Consider the following 22,476-nt stretch of genomic DNA (forward strand, 5'->3'; position numbering starts at 1 on the left):
TCCACCCTGCGTTTGCTTGCTCTGGGTCTTTGCTGGGGACCGTGGTGACAGTTGCTGGCATCTCCCAGTCCACAGTGTCCTGTGCGTTACCAGTTCTGTTTGTTTCTTTTTTGAGATTAATGCATGAATCCTACTAGCCTTAAAAAACACATGTACAGGTGATCTGCAATTAACTAAATTACAAACAAAATGTCATAGCACAGTATCCCGGGTCAGGCTACAACTCTTTTATATTTAAGAACAGTCAAATATTAAACCTGCTGAAAGTTATGAATGTTATGTCTGGCTATTACGCAAGTATACCTGCTTTAAATAGGGGCAGCACTGTGGAGTAGTGGTTAGGGTTAGTGGGTTCAAATCCCGGTGGGGCAGTTCTGTTGTACCCTTGAGCAAGGTACTTTACTTAGATTGCTCCAGTTAAATGCCCAGCTGTAGAAATGGGTACAAATGTAAGTCACCCTGGATAAGAGCGTCAGCTAAATGACAAAAATAATAATAATAAAAAAATAGTTACCAATTTGTTCAGTACCTTGATCTTTCAAATATGTAACTGTGTTGCATAAAAGGTGATATGAGCTATTGAATGCTTTTATTCTTATAATTATATTTCTTGTAAGGAGACGGTGGCTATCTGAATCTGAATTGGGTACCGAATGCAACTTCATTCACCAGCATGAAGGAGTGTTATAACCAGGCACATATAAGGACCAGGGTGACTGAGAACCTTTGGTGTGATCAGGACCAGGCTGCAGTCGTGTAGTCGGCTCTGCACATCAGGCTGAGCACAGTCCAGGGGCTGTAATTTATTTCTTAAAATGTGCAAAGCTCATGCTATGCTTCTCACGCAAAGATGTCATTAAATATATTTAAATCAGAAGTTTGCGCCTGTCTTCATTAACATATTGTCTCTTATTCCATAGGATATATATTTTATTAAATTTTGCACCTCTCATGCTAAATGCATTATGTTTGGGTTTTGACTGGCCTTTCTTAGCACATCTAGTCCTATGTGTTTACACCTGTTTCATATTTTGCTGGGGATTATATTTGAGATCATATTTTTACCTATAAACTTCCCAGAGAAGGTTGGACTGGATATACACAGCAGGGAGAGCTAGTTGTACCATTATCTGTGAAAACAAAATCCGTGCTTCAGATTTATAACTTGCATACAATTCTTAAGCTTATCCATAACAAATCATTATGAGGTTCTGCAGTTACAATGACATACATCCATCCTCCCTTTGAAGGAACTCTAGTCCCAACAAAGACTGCATATAAATGTTGATTATTGTATAAATTTGGAGATGACAGATGTATGAAACAGGTGGAAACCAAAGTTATTTTATTATCATCAAAGGCTAGCTTTCTTATGTGACGTGGCAGCAGCATATAAAAGTAAACCAAGTCAAGTGTGGCTTAGCACAGAGATTGTAATACTGAAAATCTCCATTAATGCATTTTGGTTTAGCTTCTGGGTTACATAGACCCACTCAGCAGAATTCTGTTTTACAAGGATTAGTCTTTCATCCGAGTGATCTGGACTCCAAAGCTCTTAAAAAACTGTGCCATGTTTGAGTATTAAAATACCACGGTACATTTTTATTTTATTTAAATGTTTTTAAGAATATCACAATCAATGCCCACCACAGCTACTCCTGTCAGAACTGCATCTAGTGATTCCAGAAGGGTATCTTAAATTCGTTATACAGTGACAGACAGCTGATTAAGATTGGGTCTTTTAGTCGCCTCAAAAAGAGCAAGCTTATTTGAGTATCTTATTGCATCAGTCTGTTGATCTTATTTGTCATGTGCTGCTCAAACATAAGTATTTTGTGACCTGATTTGTTCGACAAGTGTCTGATACCCACTCATAACTTTCAAACGATCCCATCAGGCCATGTGTGATGGGTTACACCGGCTCCCAGTGTATCAGATTAAATCACACCCACTATCAAACCAGGACTAAGCACTCTTTGTTCAGTGCATTACATTATGAACACAGTGTCATTTTCATGCTTTTCTGTAACTCCTTACTTGCTGGTTGGCTGTGTCAGTTAATGCACTGCTGTTTCTACAGGCAACGGATTTATAACTTAAATTAACAACACACCGTGAACCCTCAGATTAACCAGACTGAAAAGCATGTACGTGCCATGCGATTCTGAGATGTGTTTTCACATCCAAAAAAAGCACCAATCAAAGCTGTAGCCCTGGATTTAAAGCCTGTGTGTTGGTCATCAATGGATAGGTGCTTATGCAATATATTATATTCACTTGGTTTCCAAGCAGTGCCGTTGCTAAGGTTTTCTTAGCAATGCTCGTAGCAGGTGCACGTAAAGAGAAGGGTAGGTAGGAAGGAAAGGAATTAACATTGGTTGCATTTACTAATCTTTTCTCCTGAGGTATATCTAACATTTGCCAATAGTTGATATAGAAACAAAAACAGCCCAGTCACTCCTGATGTTTATGGGTTTAGGGGGATATTCTTCCCATCTATAGCATTAATTGTCAATCAAACATGCCAAGGATTTGAATTATTCTTAATTATTATCTAAAGATTTCCAATCAGGACTTAACATTGCCTCCTAATAAGATTTTGGAAAACAAATGCAATTGATTAGTTTGACAAATTTGTTTTTTCCCCCCTCACCATTGAAGAAACAAAAACCCTAAAATCAACTAAATAGTAACAAGCATTAATATGGCCAGTGTTATAATGAGCCCTTTATGTAGCATGCTAAGTACACACTTCATCTTGTATTCATGTGCATTGTGAATAATATGATAGATAAATCACTAGAGAAATAATAATCTTCAGTTCATTCGCTTTGATTTCAAAATGTACTAAGCTGTATTTGTGTGTTCTGAATACTTAGGGTTATTGTCAAATTGCTAATGCTCAGCCATGAAGTGTTTGACTATGCCAAAAGAAAGCACCGAAATTGTTCACAAAATTGTTATAACAGGAGACTCATTCATGAGGTTTTACAGATGTTAAGGTTGTCCACTCAGTTTGTCTCTTATAAACACTCAAGTATGTATGGTGGGTATTAAAATAAATAACATAATAAACAAATGTACAGCTATTGAACAATGATGTCACTGATGTATGGTCTCACAGACTGAACTGTACTATAGTCATCTTGAAAAATAATGGCTGCTGTTTGTTTCCCTCTTCACAAACACTTCAGGTGCATGGTGATGAGAACACATCTGCAACAGCTACACTTAATTAATAGGGTCAATAATTCAGTATTAATTCAATGAGTTTATTTGGCTAATGGGTTTATCCAAGGCAACTCACCTTCAACACCACTGTTACATTATTAAATTAAAGGTAATTGTAAAAGTACAAGAGCTACACAAGATAAAGTGGCTTGTCCAAAGTGTAGAATGAAGTGCAATGCACCCATGTTACCCACTGCAAATGTGTACACATACACAGACACACACACACACACACACACACACACAGCCACTCATTCCCCCATCCATCCACCCACAAACAATCATTATTTTTCATCTGAAGTTAATGATTCTTTCCATATCTTTCTCTGGAGAACAAACAAAACACAAATGATAAAAAAACAGCTGGATTGACTATCCATTTTCAGAAGATAACTAAATCTTCTCAGTTCAAAACAATGTGTTTACAGGTTAAACATAGCTAGCAATAAAAAAAAATACAGGTTTCTCGTCTCATAATACAATGGCTGCTTTGTCCTCGAATCAGTGTGTGGATGCTGCCATTATCTGATTGAAATATCTTCCTATCATGACGCATACAAACAGAAAATAATGCAAATAATTCAGCACATAGAAAATATATATTTGTAAACGTATTCTATTTTATTCTTCATCTATTCTTCAGTAGGGAAGCACTATATGCTATTGCCTCTTTTATTGGCAGACAAATTCTAGTGAAGAACTGTTTAATTTAAAAAATCCTAAACCATGTCTTCTGAAATGTACCAAACATACCTCCTTCATAGTCTGGTATGCTTACAATCTCCAGAGTATATTTACTTACAGAAATATCAGGAAAAGATAACAAAGGGTGTGATTCTTCTGATATTTAATAGCTAATCTGATGTGCATGGTTGGCAGTTTTTTGCAATTAATAACAAAGAGACAAAAAAATCTGTTTATTCAACACACCCAGTTCCATTCTGACAGTCTCTCCATGGCACAGATTTCTAAGAAACAAGAGACTGATATAATTCTTTAGAAAGACAATTAATTTTAGAGTCTCATTGTAAAGCCATTATACGTCTGACCTGATAAAGGCATATGTCAAACTAATAATAATAAAAAAATAAAGATTGAAAATTCTGCATAGAGCAGGTTGATTTTTTTATTTAACAGCCTGATATACAAAATCTATACAAACAAAACTCTTAACAATTCAACCATCATCATTTTGTTATTAGCACTTTTGTTTCGGTTGACATCTTGCCTACAAATTCAGCATCCTTAATTAGATAATCTACAGTTCAAGGACACAGACAATAGAGCTACTGATTAAGCCTTCTCACAAGACAAGTCGGACAGTTTTAGTCGGTTTTTAAGAATGCCAAACTACTGTGTGTGACTTTGAAGCCTATTGTTACAAAATCTGACTTAAGGTCCACTTAAAGGAAAAAATGTGCATGCTGTGAATCGCTTGCAGAGGCATAAGGCATTAGCAGCATAACTGCAAAAGGATCATGTGGTACCAAGCACCCCAGTTTCCCAGTTGTAGCCATACATGACTAATAGAACTACTGCATAATAAGTATCCAGAAATGTCAACGCATGACAGATTGTTTTATTACAGCCAGTGCCATTGTACTTAAATCTGTTGTTTTAATATTATTGTCATTGATGTTGTCGCATTATCCCACATGACTTGCCTTCAGCAGCATAATCGTATTATACAATTAAACTTGTGCAGTGCAATAGCAATGTAGGTTGGCAAGTGCAGAATACAGCATAACACAGGAGTTTATTCAGATAAGTGAAAAATATTAATTGCAGCAGGCACAACTAATGAGGTGAAGGATTGAGGCGCAATAAGCTGGGAGAGGAGGCTATAATAAAACAAACAGGTAAACAAAAAGGTAGTCAAGGTGTGTTATTCCACGGGCGGCCGTGTAAAGTAACAAAAAAGTACAGTAAGCCACATTATGCCCTTTCAACATTAAGCACAATTCACATTAAAATGTATTATATATAGGGCTCAACTTTGTAATCATAGTATTAGAAAGTGCCTAAATGTGAACGGACAAACTTATTAAAGTAATGCTATGTTTAAAGTACGTTTAAAGTGTGTTTTCTGCATGAAGCATTGCAAACTCCCCTGATTGGACACTTTCATAGGAAGAGTAGCACTGAGGCACGTGTCGGAGGGCACAAATAAGGTGGAACAGTGGGTGGGTCTGAACTGTCGCTCCAAACCTGTTTGACAAATGCAGACGAATCAAATACACCTTCCTGTAAACCCCACCTACATGCGAGGAATGTGCCAAAATATCGAGAGCAAAAACGTAAACGCAAAAACAAGAATTGAAAGCAAAGATCTGGGTAACATAACCAAATGTAGGAAAACCACAGGCAATTGAAATGGATGCAATCGTATTATCATTGAAAATATTTCACATAAATCTGACCCTATTTTAGACTTTTTTTTGCAAAATGATTTGTTTGTAACTTTTATGTTTTGCTTAAATTTCTGTTGGCAATACTAATCATTTTGCTTTTGATTCCAAAACCTTTGCTTTATAATAATGGCACACATACAGTATAATGCCATATAGACTTGAATTCTAAAGTCTTCATTTTCAGACTTTCACTTTCCTCTGGCACAAGCAGGAGAGATTTTTCCTATGCTTTTGAATTAACAACGTAAAATGGATGGTCTTACACCATCAGTTCTACAGTGGGGAACACATGTTATAGTACATGTGATTTTGAGAAGTATGGTATCAAATATGCACCCTAAGATGTGGTGTACCTTTCCTGTTACTTTCCTCCACTAGATGTCGATGCTGAGTGAAACTGACCAACTTTAGCAGGATGGGTATTAAACATCTTCTTGTGAAACACCCAGGCATTTTCTCCCCAATTAAAGCAAGTCTGTTCAAATTAGAAGAAAATATTGGAAACCTTTGTAATGTGCAGCAGCTGTTCTCACCTTGTACATATTGACAGTTAAGCTCTTTGCTGATCACTGAGAGTGCTACCCTAATCACACAGAATGCATTATAGATGATGGTCTTGCCTTTACACTGGGTCACGTGTGAAAGATGAGGATTCTTCAGTGCCATGTACACCTTAGAAATTAATCTTTTGATCCCTAATCAGGCTTTCTCCAATAGACAGGCAGTGTGAGCGGCTCCAAATGTAACACCAATGTCTCACACAGATTGACAGGGTTGTTTTGTTTGTGGTTTTCCCTCAGTGATGCTTAATCTCTGTCAATTACAAATTCAACGACACAAACTAAGTGCGGGTCATTTGAGTGTTCTGCTGTATTAAATGTAATGCCTAATTCACTGGAAAATATCCATATTTTCCATAGGACCTATTTTCTCTGCCAAAATCCACATCCTACTCAAATGATAATTGTTGACTTAATTTATCTCTATTTGTATTTGAGTGTTGCAGTGCCTTATGGCTATATTAAATACAAGAAAATAAAACTGGTGTGAAATAGATACAAAGTGTGTTAGTTTTGACATCAGAATTAGCCCAGATTTTTGGACAATTAAAATCTAAGAGTAGAATCTCAAAATATAAATTATAGACATTTACATCCTGCACAATTCTTCCCATATTATATCAATAAGTATGAATATGTAGCTTGTGGACCCAAAGGCCAGTCCCCCAATGTGAGGGGGTTCAATACTTGATTAAGTCCTCTGAGTACCTTTTTTTCACAAAATTGTTCAAGCTTGTTTTTTTTGTTCTTCTTCCAGACACCACAACAATGTTCTTACTGGTATCTAATGCTAGACCAAGTGAGCCCTCTTACATAAGAATTTCACAACCATGAATAAATGCAAGATATAAAAATGCACAATAAGTCTTGAAAGGACATTCTGATTAGACTAGAATATTTGAATAAGTTATCTTGAACCAAGCAAGGTAAGGACTTTTAACTTTGTGGCCACAAACAGTTCTTAGGTACACACTGGCGAGATAAGAATTTTATATTAGGCTATAAAACTGCATTTTATGTTAATCACTTATATAAGAAGGGCAGACTCCCAACTTCCAACGAAACACACATACACAAAAAATTTACAGGAAATGGTACAGCAACAACAACAAAAAAAACTAGCTGCAATACATTTACAGCTTTATCTGAGGAGTCAATAATAACACAGCACGCTTATCTGGAAACGAGGAGAATCGACAAAATCATTAGTGTTATGTGTATGCCTGTGTGACAAAAATCAGAAGATGAAAAAAAAGGTTTCATATAAAATCTAAACTGTACTGTCCAGCACTTAATTTAAGCACCACCTTCTTAGATACAGGCCTAGGCACTTTGTTAGAACAAAGCAAAACTGACAAACAACAGCTAAAGCGTATACAAATGCATTCCCCATGTTCTGTATTTGATACACATTCATGTGTCATAGTTTAAGAAGGGAAGGTCCTCATTTTTGGAACATATACAACATTCTAGGTATGTTCTAACTTCATAAGTGAATCAAGCATAAGAAATAGGTCAGGGGTGGACTGTCGCAAAGAAACAGCGGAGCAGGCAGGTGCTGCTGCCCGTGTTCACAGAGCAGAGCCTCTCTCTCCACGCTCTGGCAATCTGAGAGGAGACCTGCTCAGCCTACTGATAGCAGACAACAGGGGTAAGCCCTACAACCGCCTGAGAGATAGAGTGCCAGCCAATGGGAGTGGAGCAGAGCCGAGTCAGGGAGGGGTTTCCTTTCTCTATCATCTGCAGCACGCAGCTCTGGAGATGGACAATCTGGAAGAGGAAGCCCCGGCAGTAAAGAGTCTCTCACCATCGTGCAAGGGTAGCATAGGCATCAGAGGGGAGAGGAGTGCACAGACACAAGCTGAGCCTCTCTGTATTTCATTTGGTTTCTTTCCCAGGGCTTATTGTCTGAGTGGTGTGTGTGTGTGTGTGTGTGAGTGTGTGAGGAAACGTGTTGGGGGAATTTATCTCCCGTGCTCTGCAGAGTCAACAGCCTCTTTCTAACGCTGATAGTAGCAGCAGCAGGAAAAGCCACAGGAGCACTTGCAGGCTGTGTGCTTTTTTTTTTGGGTGCTTTTTTCATTTCCCTCTCGTCGCTGTCAAAGGGCTGTTGGAAGAAAGGAAGGAAAAAAAAAGAAAAAGAGGAGGGCCAGATCTGTGAACTGGGCAGAGGTTTCTTACCAATCACAGGGATTTCCCCACCTCCCAGCTCTCTCGCTCTCCCTCTGTAGAGGAAAAAAAAGAAAAGAAAGTGTTAGGCTTAAAAATTGATAAGCAGCTTCTGGTTTTCCTGTCAAACACATTCTTGTTGAATGTCTGGAGTTCATGCTCTTCTCTCACACACAGGCAGGGCTGCTCAGAGGAAGAACTGAAACTGGTGCTTTTACAAAGACAAACAGGCAGACAATCTCGGACAGGGGTTCATTGAGAGAACCGGTTCCTTTTTTTAATATTGTTTTTAACACAGACTGGCAAACACCTGAGTTGGCCACACACAGCCCTAAAGTGAAGTGACGTTCCTCTTCCTCCTGTGCTCTCGGGGTAAGGGTGGACTCTGGGATAGGTGTGGACTGACAGGTGGACAGTCATGTCTGAGGAGTGCCGGTCACCCATCGGCCTGGACTGCTGCAGCTGCTGCCTGGACCTGGCCAACGGCTGCGACGCGGTGTCCGGGGGTCGCGGCAACAACAACCTGGGCAGCCCCACCGTCACGCACTTCCGACAGCTGCGGGACCAACTGATGTTCGAGAACCTCAACACGGACAAGCTCAACAACATCATGAGGCAGGACTCCCTGGAATCCGTGGTGCGGGACCCATGCTACCTTCTCAACGAGGGGATCTGCAACAGCAACATTGACCAGACCATGCTGTCCATCCTGCTTTTCTTCCATAGGTAAGTCTCCCTGAAACTCACCCCCATGGGCAGCTTTGGGTTATTGTTTGTTTGTTTTGGGTGATTTGTTTTGTGGAGTCCACACAGCTCTGTCTTAGAAAATACATCTCATTTGAAGTTTATCTGAAGTGGGGATATGTTGACAAATCAAGAGACTTTATCTTGGATATACATTTGTAGGTGTTAGATTTTCAAACTTCTACTATTCTTTCCAAGCTGTGTCCAATCCTGAGATTTAGTGAGAAATTAAATAATATCCTGTCCTTTCTTCCTATGGAGGATAGTAGGATACTTTCTGTCACAATCTTCTTTCACCACAGTATTGTGACTGGGACATTTCTACATTGTTTAACTGTATGAACAAAGTCAGAGGTCATCCTTGTCTGACATAACAGACATACTAAATAACAACGTCAGTCTTTTTCTGTCAGTCAAAACTACGATTACTATTGTTCAGTTAATTTAACATAATTCAGGAGCGACTGTATATCAAACTTTTGAAATAAATATATAAACATAACAACAAAAAAAATCTATATGGTTTGCCTTAAAGCCCAGTAATTTATTTTCAAGAAGATCACAGAATGTAATTTCAGTAGATTACATTATTATCGATGCTTTACGGTTTTGGATGCAGGCAATGCCTTTTTATTGTGATTTACAGCACAATCCAGCACAATCTATTTTTATATAAAGTGCCTATAGCCTACATTACATGTGTACTTTGCTCTTCTCAATGTCTTTGAAGTCATCCCTAAGATGAAGGAGCAATGTGGTGATTTATTCCCAAATATGTTTTAGTTATGTTTATATGCATTTATATCCAACCATTGACATAGAAATATTAATTACACCGATTCTGAAATCACTGTTGTAAAAAATAGAAAAACACACTGTACCCATTTAAGTTAGAGCACTAAGTATACATGGAGCAAATGTCAAATTCTTCCCCATCACTGTATACCACTACAAAAATAACCGCTATTATAGAGACTACAATTGAGCTACATGTACTGCTTAATTGACAGAACATGTCTAATCCTATAAAAAATAAAATGAAACCACATGCAACTTACATCATATCAAGTATTCTACAATACATACAAGTGGCATGTCATATTTTTCTTTCATTTAATTGATGCTTTCATTACAGACACATATCAACACATTAATTTTTTTCTCTGTGAAGAAACAAGTGAACAAAGGTATGGAGGGGGAAGGCAACATTTTCCCAAACTTGTAGGTACGGAAACCAGACATATTGGCATTATTGTGATAGCACTTAGTCTAATCTAATGTATTGAGTTTATCTGTCCACACATTTTGAAAACAAAACTGCCTTTACTATACTTATTGCATAGAAACACATTGGTATGTGCAATGAATAATGACACATTCATATATTTTTTCAACAATGCAAATAAAATAACTGCACTTGTCTATATTTTACATTCTACTAATTTGAAACTTTCAATTACCGAATTGTGTTTCTAGTTCTGCTGAAGACTTAAGAACTCTTCCAAAAATGGTTCAGTTGAAGTACACAACTTTCCCATGAGTTTATTGCTTGAAAATCCTTGTGTTGGGTTCATGGTCTCTCTTTCCTGGGCCTCTCCCTTTTAAACAGATATGTCAAGACAACATGTAAGTGATTTTGTCAAAGTTTAATCTGGCTTATCTTGTTGGGACTGTGTTTTGTACGTGGCAAAACAGTGGGTTATACAACTGTATTTATTAGACTGTTGAGGAGATCAATAACAATGTAAAGAAAATTAGTCATACTTTCATGATTTTTACAAGTTTGTTTATTATTGAAAGAAAAAAAAAGAGTTCTGAAATTTGCAAAGGATACCAAATCTTCAAAGCCCTTCTTCTTTTCAGCATTTCAACTCGTACTGACAGAGGCTCAAAGCAGTGAGATAAGATACCACTTTGGTTCTCTTTGAAATGAATGGGTCTGTTTAAATGCTGTTGTCTTGTTCCTAGTGGCAGAGGAGAAACAAAGCGTTTCTCGTTTTCTACAGTTTCCACTTTCATCATAATTTCCCATGCGGATACCTTTCATTCGAAATAAATTAGCTCTTTCTGAAGCAAAAACCTCACTTCATGACTTTAGTGAGGTAAGTATGAATATGCACACTATCAGCTACACCCCTCTGACTTAAAATCATCATTTCTCATAGACCTCTGTCAAAGGCAGTACTTGAGATAACAGGTCTTGTCATCCTCACTTATATAAGAATAAACAGCACACCGTGTAAGACACCTGTAAGTATTCCATGTTTATGATGTTCCTCTTCAGAAATATTTTTTTTTTGTCAAAAGCAGATCATATATTTTCTTTGAAAAATACCTAGCTTTCAGAAACTCATTTAAAAAAGGACAGTATTTTGTGTACTGAATATACAGCTATGCACATATTCTACAGGAAGTCAGGCTGCTGCTACAGAATTATTTGATCAAACCCAGGATCGGTTTAATAAGATTGTTTTCAAGTAAGTTCTGTGCACACAGCAAAATTCGGCATGGCCTGCCATTTAGGAGCACTGTACTCCATGCTGGTGCTTTAGAGAATATTGAAACACACTGTATTGAAACATGTTTTCTTTACAGTACAAAGTCATCTATCTAGATGCTAAAATAATGTGCATGTTAATTTTTTCAATAAAAATTAAAACATCTATTTTAAATTTGAAATGAAAGGTCACAATTCTTTTTTTTTAGATTAAGAGTTGAGTATTTTGCAATATACCTGCTACTGCAGAGAATAATTTGTAAAGACCAGTGGCATAAAAATATCTGAGGAAGTGCCCATGAAAAAAAAACAGCACTTACGTAAGACCCTGAATAATCTGTCTAGAGATTGTCTTGTTGCTGCCAGATCAGAACAACCCCTTCCACAACACGGTTTCAATTTTGTTTCAAATTTCCTGTGACAATTTTCAGCCCTCTAGGATTTCGTTTTGCCATCTTGTGTTTCAGGTGTAATTACTGCCTTGTGCCTGTAAAAGACCCATCCCCTGGTTTCGCAGACCCTTCGCTAACCTTTTGGTGTAAACAACATTTAATATATCTGTGCTGTGTGATAAGATGGGTGTGGCTGGCTGGGGAAATTAATCGCAGGGAGTGAGTTTTAAGTATCAAATAATCACTTCCTGTATCAGTATAATCCCCGATTAAGTAATACACTCTCATAGAAAGCTGCTTTGTTGAGTATGGAGAGGTATTGGCACTGCTTTGTTTGGTGGTTTCTGGAACAAAGTATTGTAAAAACTTCCACGTAACATCAACTTTGTGGATCCCTCAAGCAATAACTTGACGGGAGTCTTAGTTTAAGTTGTAAGTAATCGAATTAAAACAGGATCATACAGTTTCCTCCTGTCTTTCAAATGTAATGTGCACTTAATGACTAAATGATTCCAAAGACTGGGGTTCCAGTCTCTGTTCCTGCCCAGTTACCTATGACAATTGGGCACATTTACACTGCCATTTCTGATCTGGATCAAACGCATCAGTACATTTGATTCGGATCAGTGTTGTCGCAGTTACAATTTGTTACAGTTACATTTGATCAGGATCAACTGTCAGCCGTCCCAGGGGTCTTCGCAAGTCCAAACTTAATGATATGAATATATTAAATGTGTCCATTAGAACACAGAGCTATACCAAAAACTCATTTAATCTCAATATGCACTTGCATATTGGTTTTCTAACATAAAATAACAGGCCATTTAGTCATAATGTTATCAATACTTTATTTATAATAAGGGAAGTAGGGAAGTGTTCTATCTGCTCCACTGATGCGAAGGGTGTTTGTCTGGTGTCTGCCTTTAAAACAAACCCCACCGACGCATTTGAACTGGATTAGAAATGGCAGTGTAAACCTGCCTATTTGTAACATGGTGTCAATATGCTGTACCGTCAGCCCAGGATGGTGATCAAGGCCATATGAACCTAACAATGGACTTCAGTCCAGGGCAGGATTATTTCCATGGTGATGGAAAACAAATAATCAATTATGCTCTAAAGCCATCCAGTTCCCTAGAGCGCCGTACGCATGGTTTAAGGAGGATTCAATATAAACGATGAGAAAAATAATAGATGCAACATTTGTTTATTCAACTCGATTATCAAGAAACTCGTATTGAAGTATGCGACAAAAAGGCTTTCAGTGATGCCAGGTGAAATGCTTTCAGGATGAAAACACATTTGCGTGTCCTGCTTTAGTGTCTGTCATTGAGGTGAAGTCATTCTGATTAAATCAGCCAAATACACTGCTGCTAGAATAAATGTACTTGCATGCAATTGCCTGGTATATCAAGAAGGGGAGATTTGGATATAATTACAGTTTTAAGACAAGATCCATTTACATTGCTCCTGTTGTGGGTGCATGTATGCGATAGCTGCACTGAAATTGTTAATTGATGCTTATTCTTGATTGATTTACCTCAGAACTTCTCACTCATGCAATCACCTCAACCTAAGGGTGTAGCCTACCTGTCACTCCTGTCACTCCTATTTCTCCTGTCTCAATAGATTGCTGATTGAAGAATCTGCAGTATTTATTATGTCACAATATTGGCCTTGCATGCTTATTAACACCTGATTTTAAAGTAAATGCATTGTAAAAAAAACAACAATATCATTTCAGCAATGGTAATTAAATGGGAGGTGATCTCCCTCACATCAACATTATAATAAGATTGTGTCTCTTCTGCATAATTGGGTTCCTGTTTACCTTATGTATGCAAACATCAGAGGCGCTCTGAATTTATTCAAAGTGGAATAAATCTTGAGCGCTCCCTTCATCTACAGGTGTGAGTGTGTGTGTGTAAGCAAGGAGAGGCGGTCTTCATCAATGCTGATCAAGGTCAGTGAAGCCGGTCTGCCACTCTGTCTTCCCTTCCATTTAGATGTTTAATCAGGGTTGCATTACCTGCCAATCAGAGTACAGGCTTTGTAACAAGTGGCAGCATTGTACTTTTATGGGTTGGGACTTAAAATAAGATGCAGCTACCAGATGCAGCTTTATCCAGGGCTTTTTGATTGGCATTATATTGTTTCCGGGCTGCTCATTTAAATGAGGCAGTGCTAACCATATTTTAGAAATGTACTTAGGTGCTGATCTGATATAACTTTGTACAGCTGTCTTACAAACTATGACATAATGATGACTAAGGATTTTGTGTGAAAACAGTTTTCAAAAAGCAGGTGTTTGATCTTTTGACTTAGTTGCCATCACAAAAAAAAAGGCTGACGTTTGACATAAGGCAATCACTTTTGACTTATTTCTTCCCTGCCTTAGCAAAGAATTTCCATGTTTTTTATTTATTTATGACAATGCCATTTACAAGTACGGTTTATGTTCAACAGTGAGAGATTCTTCTGGGAGAAAAGTCGATTCTTTAGGTCAGACACTTTCTATCAAGGCAGAGAAACAGACACTTGCAGAATGTACATGCAGAAAAAAGAAAGTATCCTTGATTCACAAACACAAATGCATGAAACACAGACCACATAAGGGCTGGATATTTAAAGTTCCACGACTCAAGGATTAGATATCTTCCTCTGGATTTATTTATTAATCTATTTTATGTGCCCACACATATAATCAAAGCCTTGGCTAGCCACCAGTTCCTGCACATGGATTATGGGACTGTAAACCTTTAAAATGTCAAGAATGTAGGCAGGGCAGTTTGCTGTGCGTCAGGTTAACTCCTTGTTCGCAAATAATAATAATCTTGAGCAAGGAGCGCGACCCATATCAAATCTCTTGCTCCAGATGAAGTGGTTACATAAGGCTGATGGCCTTTCAGATCAAGAAGGCTGCAGGGCTTGGCTCTAGTTATTTCTTTTGGACAGGGCTGACATGGGGGCTACTGGTTTTACTGTCTGAACCCAGTTTCACTTTAGGAGCTTGAGTTGAATCCTAGTTTTGGCTGATGGGGGGTGGGGTTAGACTGAACAGCTATCCAAGGTGTCCTGCAGCTACAGGGCAACTTATTTGTATGACACATACACTGCAAAGGCGGGAGATCTGCTTACTCAGCTTGGTATATCAGCTGTTTTTATCAGGCAACATCTTCAAGACGATATCGTCCACCACAGCTGTGTCAATACGAATCATGCAGTCAGATTCTGGCACGATCTGAGCTCTGTGTGAGACATTTCAGACCCATTGGAGTAGGTGAACTACTCCCTCCGGTTTCACAGTTCAGTTTTCTTGAATCTGCAAGTCAATCTGTAAATGACATTGTCAGAGCTGTATTTATAACACTTAAACACTAAACTGTTGAAAATGATGGTGTGTCAGGGGCTCAAAAAAACACAATAGCAAGTCTTTGCAAAATGAATGGCACTTTCAAAATACTGTGTCACAGGTGTTTCAATGGACTGGAAATGGACTGCAAACACTTTCGCAATATTCAAAGAAATTCCTGCAGGTGTGCAGTCAGGACCGGCACACGTCTCTGCAATGCGAGTTGCTATAAATGGATTCTCTTTACATTTTAAACAGGATTATGCAACAGAAGCTCTCCGTATGTGACAACAGAGACCCAGGCTGGAGAGGATCTTCATGATTATTTTAAGCACACCCTCTTGTATTGGATAGGACTGAACGTTCATAATGTGTATTTATACCATGCACTCCCCTGTGAGAGGGAATTGATTTGTGACGACTCGTAGACGGGAGTGTTGAATTATGTCTCTTCCAACAAGAGCATTACCGGAGGTTTAGCACGCAAAGCTATGAATATTACACCTAATAGCTGACATTGAGAACCAGCTTGACAGCGCTTGGGAGTCAAAGCTACACCAGACAATGGCCAGGATTAAATTTCCTTTTTGGCATCATTATACATGTTGCCAATGCATGGTTAGAGAACACAAAATGGTTCTCCAGTTGAGCCCTTCCCAGTTTAATAGTTTTAATGTCAGGCTTAGTGCTCTTCAAAATGGGGTGGTGAATTGCTGAATTGATGCTACTGCACACTACTCACTAGAGCAGACCATTTCCCCCTCTATAATGTATATTTTTATTCAATAATAAAATGTATCAAACAATGCCTGCATTCAAAAACCAAAAAAGAAAGCCATAAATCTCTCTCTATTGTTTCACTCATTTAGCATTCACTTTACTTTGCCTGGTTTTAAAAATACACTAGAGCAGTTCTTAGCAAAAAAAATAAAAGGGTTAGGAAAATAAGAAAATGGAAAATGTTATAATAACCTAAACGCATTATAAAATAGAGAACATAAATAAAATAAAATGAGAAATGACTTTTGAAAGTGCCTGATATTTTAGCAAAGAAAAAGCCAGCTTTATTTCATACATTTTAATTCGAATTTAATTTGAAATAACAGTAAATATATCAGTAAATTGTTCTAAAATCTCCGCTTTCACCCAAAACCCGAGCAACGTCAACCTCACAGACAAGATTACATTGCAAGATAAGCCCCAGGGAAGGCGGACATGTTGTCACTTTTCTTCACAGCAGGTTGTTTGGATCACAGGGTTACAGATAAATTAACTCCATCTCTGCGTGTGTCTAATGTAATATTTATCCACCTACCTATTCATTCTACACAATTATCTTTTGAAGGCACATAATCCTAAAACTATGTTATTAACGAGAAGGGACATAATCAATACATGTTATTAATGGGCACAGTGTAATTTCATGGTTATCTTGTGAACAGATTATTCATTAACTACTGTCAATAGCACGACAGAAAGCAAACGCAAGACAGTTATTATACCTTTGTTTGCAGGTGCACAAAATGGATCCTACAGCAAAGCTACTGTACCTCTCCACGCATTCAACCTGACAACTGCAAGAGTGAGAGAGTGATCATTATTTTCCTTGTGTTATAGACGATGCCCTTTAAACTTTTGAATGCTGGTTGTATTTAATCTCTGGGAAGGACTGGGCGATGGCAGTTGAGAAAAGCGAGGGCCTGATATTGAAGTGGGCCGATTGTGAGGTTTTAATGATGAAAAAAAGCGAGAATTCAGCCATACTAAGGATGCCCCAATGTATCGGCCAAAGCTGGCGTGCGTGAGTGCTTCGAGTTCCAGCCCACGGCTGCCTTCCCTCATTTTTCTCCTGAATGCCTGAGGTCTGGGCATTGACTGGCACTGTCTGTTCGGAGGTCCTCTGAGCTGCGTCTGTCTCAGCAGGAACTGCTAGGGGCACCGCCGTTTAGCACGGGGGATTCAGAAAGCATTAGCCAGGCTGCGTGATAATGAAAGCAAGCAGTTCTGGAACAGACACGAAGACACGGGCGCTGCAGATTACATCATCCCTACCTTCCCCGAGGAACGTGCTGTACCACATATCGAGAGCGTGGGGGCGGGGTGGGGGGGCTAGCCAAGCGTTCCTTTGTTTAGCATTGTCTCTGCATAACATAATATGAAACCAGAGACACATGAAACAGGTGTTGTGCTCGACTGTAGCTCCAGTGCATATAGATTAAAAATATGATTAACCAATTATCACCAAGAGTTGTGAAGCTGGAATGAGACCAAGGTGTGTATCTCCCCATTCACGCTTGCAGTGAATTAAGAGCCAGCATGCCTAGTTTTGATTATCAAATTGGCTGTTACATTATGTGATTCCCCCCCACAGAATTTAACTTTAATTCCTATTCCTGCATTTGTTGATTGGCAATCTTCAGCTCCCCGGTCTACATGACCATTTTATAATAATGATATAGACAACTGAACCTGAAGGTGTTTTGCTAGTGGCCCAGATACGGCACATGCAATGTCTCAAGCCGATTTGAAAAGGGAGGTAGATTGCATCGGCCACATCGCAGATCCAGATATTAAATGTGCTCGCAATGTACAGGACAGTCATATTAGATTTCTACAGGGATGTATGGTTTTGTTTAGGCACATTAAATATTACATTGACAGTTATTTTCCAGGTTCATGTGCCATCTGTTTCTGACAGTGTTCTCCTTCTGTCAAAGGTAAACTTTCTTGAAGGACACTGAAAACACCAGAGAGTTACATTTGTATTTTCAATTACCGTTACATTTAGCATTTAAAGCCTCCATTAAAAAGCCTCTAAGTGTCACAGCTAGACCAACTACTGACATTTTCTACCTGTATATGTGACTGTACAGAAAATACATCAACATGTCAGATAAAGTATTATACTCCTTAGTTTCCATAGTACACTAAAAATCTCTGGCAAACATAGTCGGAAACTATTTCTCTGTATGACCAGCAAGTCCACTGAAGGCTACAGTCTGATCACTCTTCTTTGAAAGTATAATGTTTTTAAAATGTATGTGTATAAAATATTCTACTGTACAAGTTCAAACAGAAGAGTTCCAAAAAATAAAATTGAGGATGTGTTTTACACCTGCATTGTCTTCAATACCTCAAATCACACACACACACAATGGAGAATACCGTTGAAGGTATATTTATAGGAGGCCACAGTGCACGTATTTGTTTTCATGTTCTGAAGCCATAAATCCAGGGCTAAGAACCCATGTAGGGCCCCTGCGAATGACCCTTCGCTGGTGTTAAAACAAACTCAGCATTCAGTGCATGCCTGGATTGGAATGACAGGACTGTGAGCTTCAGGAAGGGGAAAGCCTTTTGAAATTGACAGCGAGTTTCCTTGCTTCTTGAGTGCCAGGGAAACGGTTTCTTTTCTGAAGAAGAAATAGAAAGAGTGACTAAAATATAGACGATCTGAGCCACCTGAACACGCATAAGGGGTCTGTAAAGAAATCAACAACAAGCTCTATAAGTCATGTGTGAATGTTTGTTGCTGATACTTTGTCATAACCCATTGAAAAGAAAGCAGAAGAGGAAGAGTGTGGGAGGAGAAGGCTCCCCAAATACCATAGATTAAAATGTATAGGTTTATTCCGTATGGGTTAGTAACTTCACAACATATGAAACACTTTACTGCTTGCAAACTGGACACAGTACATCTCTCCTGAAACCAAAGGTGATTCATATGCCAAATATTGTAATATAATTGAGCACTGTCTTCAGGAATTCCGATATCTTGTAGGTTGAACAAGGCTGTGTTTGTAGCTCAGTTATAATTCAATTTTTCAAAAGCAGTTTTAGTTTCACAATGCAGGGAACGTGCTTGGAGATGCGATCTGGAAAGAACTGGTATTTGGTGAAACAAAAACTCTTTCATAACAACGTGACATCAAAACAGCCTCAAAAGTTGAGAAATACTATCAAACTTTCAAGACAACAAAGGAGATTTGCAAAGTATATCGGTTTCTTTAGATAACCCCTAATGGTGGTTTACTTTTGCATTTTTCCTACATGTTTAAACAGTGGAATACATACTTTAAGCTCAATAAACTTTTGCAATAAATATTATGGGCAATAATCTATCAACATGAAAATTATGTCATGCCTTTTATGTAGACACATCTGAGAGCGCTTCCCATAGATAGCTGATTAGTGTCCCCAGTAGGAGAAAGCTATTATGAATAGGTTGGTTGTCAGTAGTTGTATTAGGGAGGAAATTGAGTCTGTGTATGTGATTTAATCTAAGAGGACATTCCTCGCCTCAGGGGCAGAACAACAGAAGACTCGAGAACCAAATGTTTGTGGCGCACTCTAAGAAACGTCAGCACATGTTGTCCTGGAAGAAAGGCGGCGGAGGAGTATAGGGAGTGAGTAAAGACTTTTCTTAAATAATAGATTGATGTAGACGAAAACCCATAGAAATGCAATGTTGTTTTTCCGGTTTCCATCTTTTTGAAAATCCGGTGGCCAGATCTCATCAAAAGAAATAACTGAGAGGGGGCTGGATGGTGTATGCATTAAAAAAATGAACCAGCGCTTTCAAAAGTCAAGGTGAAGCTTCAACATCCAACAGCACAGGTATCTCAACGATGAAGAGAAGTTCCGATTTAGTGGGTATGTGAATTGAAGCTGCATGGTACATAAGCATAGAGAAAGTAGAAGACATTTTGTCTATTATCCTTTACAAGTAGTCACTATGACTTAATTTTACTCATATTTACAAATTTAAGTACAGATCAGTAACAAACAACCAGCATTGTGCATCCATAAAGATCTAATTTTTATCTTTGTTTAGCACATTTCTGATGCAGCTTTCCAGCACAAGTTCAACCCGCTGTATTTGTTACATAATGATGTGTGTACTGGGGTAAAGGTTGGCGACTCAGGCTGCCTGTGCTGGTATCTTGCTGAGCTCAGGCAGTTGCTGCTATTAAGATAATGAAACAAGCTGTCAACATAAGTACTACTTATTCTGCTCATATGAAGCCTTCTTCTGCATCAATGGGTTTGTCCCCATATTAGTGCCAAACAAATGGATATTAGACAAGTGAGGATTTCATATGACTAGGTAGAATGAGGAGTTTATCTGAATTAGGTCACACAAGTATAGTTACAAATACATTCACGCCTTATGAGGCAGTATAGGATTTGAACACCAATGAAATTGTGATAAGCGGCTTACAGAAATATGAATTGACTTCATATATTGCATGATCCCCTTTCGTATGTTTTCAAAAAAAGTCGGTCAGAACTGATTGCTACGTTTTTTCCCATCCATCAGAATGATTTTTAAAACTTCTCGCTCAAATTGAATTTACTTGAAATGAATTCAAGTAAAAATATGTATTTAAAATAATAATATTTTATGTTTTTCATTTCTGCATAATACTTCTGTAGTCTGTCATATTTTCTCATATGAGCTCCCATCCCATAACATTTTCAATTAGAGCTGTTGTTTACTGAACATCAATTTTCAATCTGATAATCATCAGCTATTTCTTACATGACCTCACTGATGATCCAAAACAAACCAAATTGTTCCAAACTCATGTAAGGACTCATCTTTTTACTATGAAAGGAGGGTGATGCCATTAAAGTTTCTTACAGCACCGTCACACCAACTCATGAAATAACCTGTCCTCTTTCATCAAGGCTTCAGTTTGTTTTAATTTCATGGGTATGGACTGAGATTAAAGCTGACAATCATTTTGAGGGACGGGCGATGTCTAGGCCAGTGTCTTTCAGCATCTGATTGGACAAGAGAGCACTTAACACACCCTTTAAATAAAAGGGGTGTTGTTTTTTATCTTGCAAATATAATTCTTCTTTTGTAAGAATATGGCTTATGCCATATGTATTAATCCTTTCATAATTCCCTAAATGGGTGTGGATTTTACCTCATGGTGATGTCGTGTGCAGAATGTAAGGTGAGTATGCACTTTGTCTCCTTCGGAAAAGCTGAACATTTTAAATTTATATTAATTTTATTTTTAGTTCCTGTGAGTTATATTTGACACGATCACAAAGTCTCTGGGATAACGTTTCTCGGATATTGTCAGAATTGTACCTGCAGGCCTGCTTCATATTCACTGTGTCAGCATAGGGCTTTGCTCCGTACAAGTGCAACGTCGATCATTCAGGACCAAACTGAAGTGCTGCACTGTTTTGTAGAAGGAGGCATTAGAGTCAGTTTCCAATGGCTTGTCTTCCCCCCCAATCATCAATGGTTTCATTACAAATAGATCTGTAATCCCTATACAATATAATACAAATATATGTGGTTATTCCTTCCAGCAATACAAAAATAGATAAATAAATAATAAAATGCTAGAAATATCTTCCCACTTTGGGAGTCTTGCAATGTTGTTTAAAAGACCAAGATCAAATCAATATTTGAATTGTTCACCTGAGCAGACTTGCCATTGTGTTACATTACTGTCATGAGCACAGTATCAAAATGTTGACCCACAGTCTCCAAGTGACAACTCAGTTAGTATGGATACCAGCTGTGTCTGCAAAGTGTTGCAAATGCATCACAAAACTCAATGTACACTTTTGAGCAACATATCGTTATTGAGCAGCAGACAATGACAAATTGCATTAAGTGGAAACAAAGCAGTAGAAAAAGGGAATCATCCTCCCAAAACCATCAACAGGACAGACATCCCAAGTCTGTAAAATGATTGGCCATTAAAATGGATCTCCTTAGTAAGTACACTGATTAACAAATAAATACCCAAAACACTACAGGGCAGCTAAGAGTTGGCAATAATGTACGAGTACATAGAAAAGACATCATATGATAAGAGGAAACGGCAAGAGTGAAGCAACATGTATCCAGTACCTGATGCAATCAAGGGTTGCATAAGACATGGCAGTGCCCAATTACTTTATATCACTATCCGGCTTGGAGTTTTTCAGCAGAAATGAAACGGAGTGAAAAGTCTCTCTTTTTCAGAGAACACTTCATTGTCAATTGATTTTCAGAAGTCACTCCTGTCACAAGATATCACCCTAGAGAGTGTTGAGTGTCATAAGGAAAGCTACCATACAATCTGACATGTGACACAATGGCATAAAC

At 38.2% G+C, this 22,476-nt stretch overlaps 1 protein-coding gene and 1 long non-coding RNA gene across 2 annotated transcripts in view; one reads left to right on the top strand and one right to left on the bottom strand.

Annotated features, from left to right (window-relative positions):
• LOC136759762 (uncharacterized) overlaps positions 1 to 22,476 on the bottom strand; it is a 35,951-nt gene that overhangs the window by 12,748 nt on the left and 727 nt on the right. The window contains exon 2 of the long non-coding RNA XR_010820110.1: positions 8,384 to 8,427. This is a non-coding gene — a long non-coding RNA (uncharacterized LOC136759762). The remainder of the gene's footprint in view (positions 1 to 8,383; positions 8,428 to 22,476) is intronic.
• Positions 7,964 to 22,476, top strand: part of tsc22d3 (TSC22 domain family, member 3) — a 50,405-nt gene continuing 35,892 nt past the window's right edge. The window contains exon 1 of the mRNA XM_066714782.1: positions 7,964 to 9,097. Coding sequence (XP_066570879.1) covers positions 8,790 to 9,097 — 308 coding nt within the window. The 5' untranslated portion in view covers positions 7,964 to 8,789. The remainder of the gene's footprint in view (positions 9,098 to 22,476) is intronic.

Source organism: Amia ocellicauda, chromosome 10 (genome assembly GCF_036373705.1).
Source record: "Amia ocellicauda isolate fAmiCal2 chromosome 10, fAmiCal2.hap1, whole genome shotgun sequence".
Lineage (NCBI taxonomy): Eukaryota > Metazoa > Chordata > Actinopteri > Amiiformes > Amiidae > Amia > Amia ocellicauda.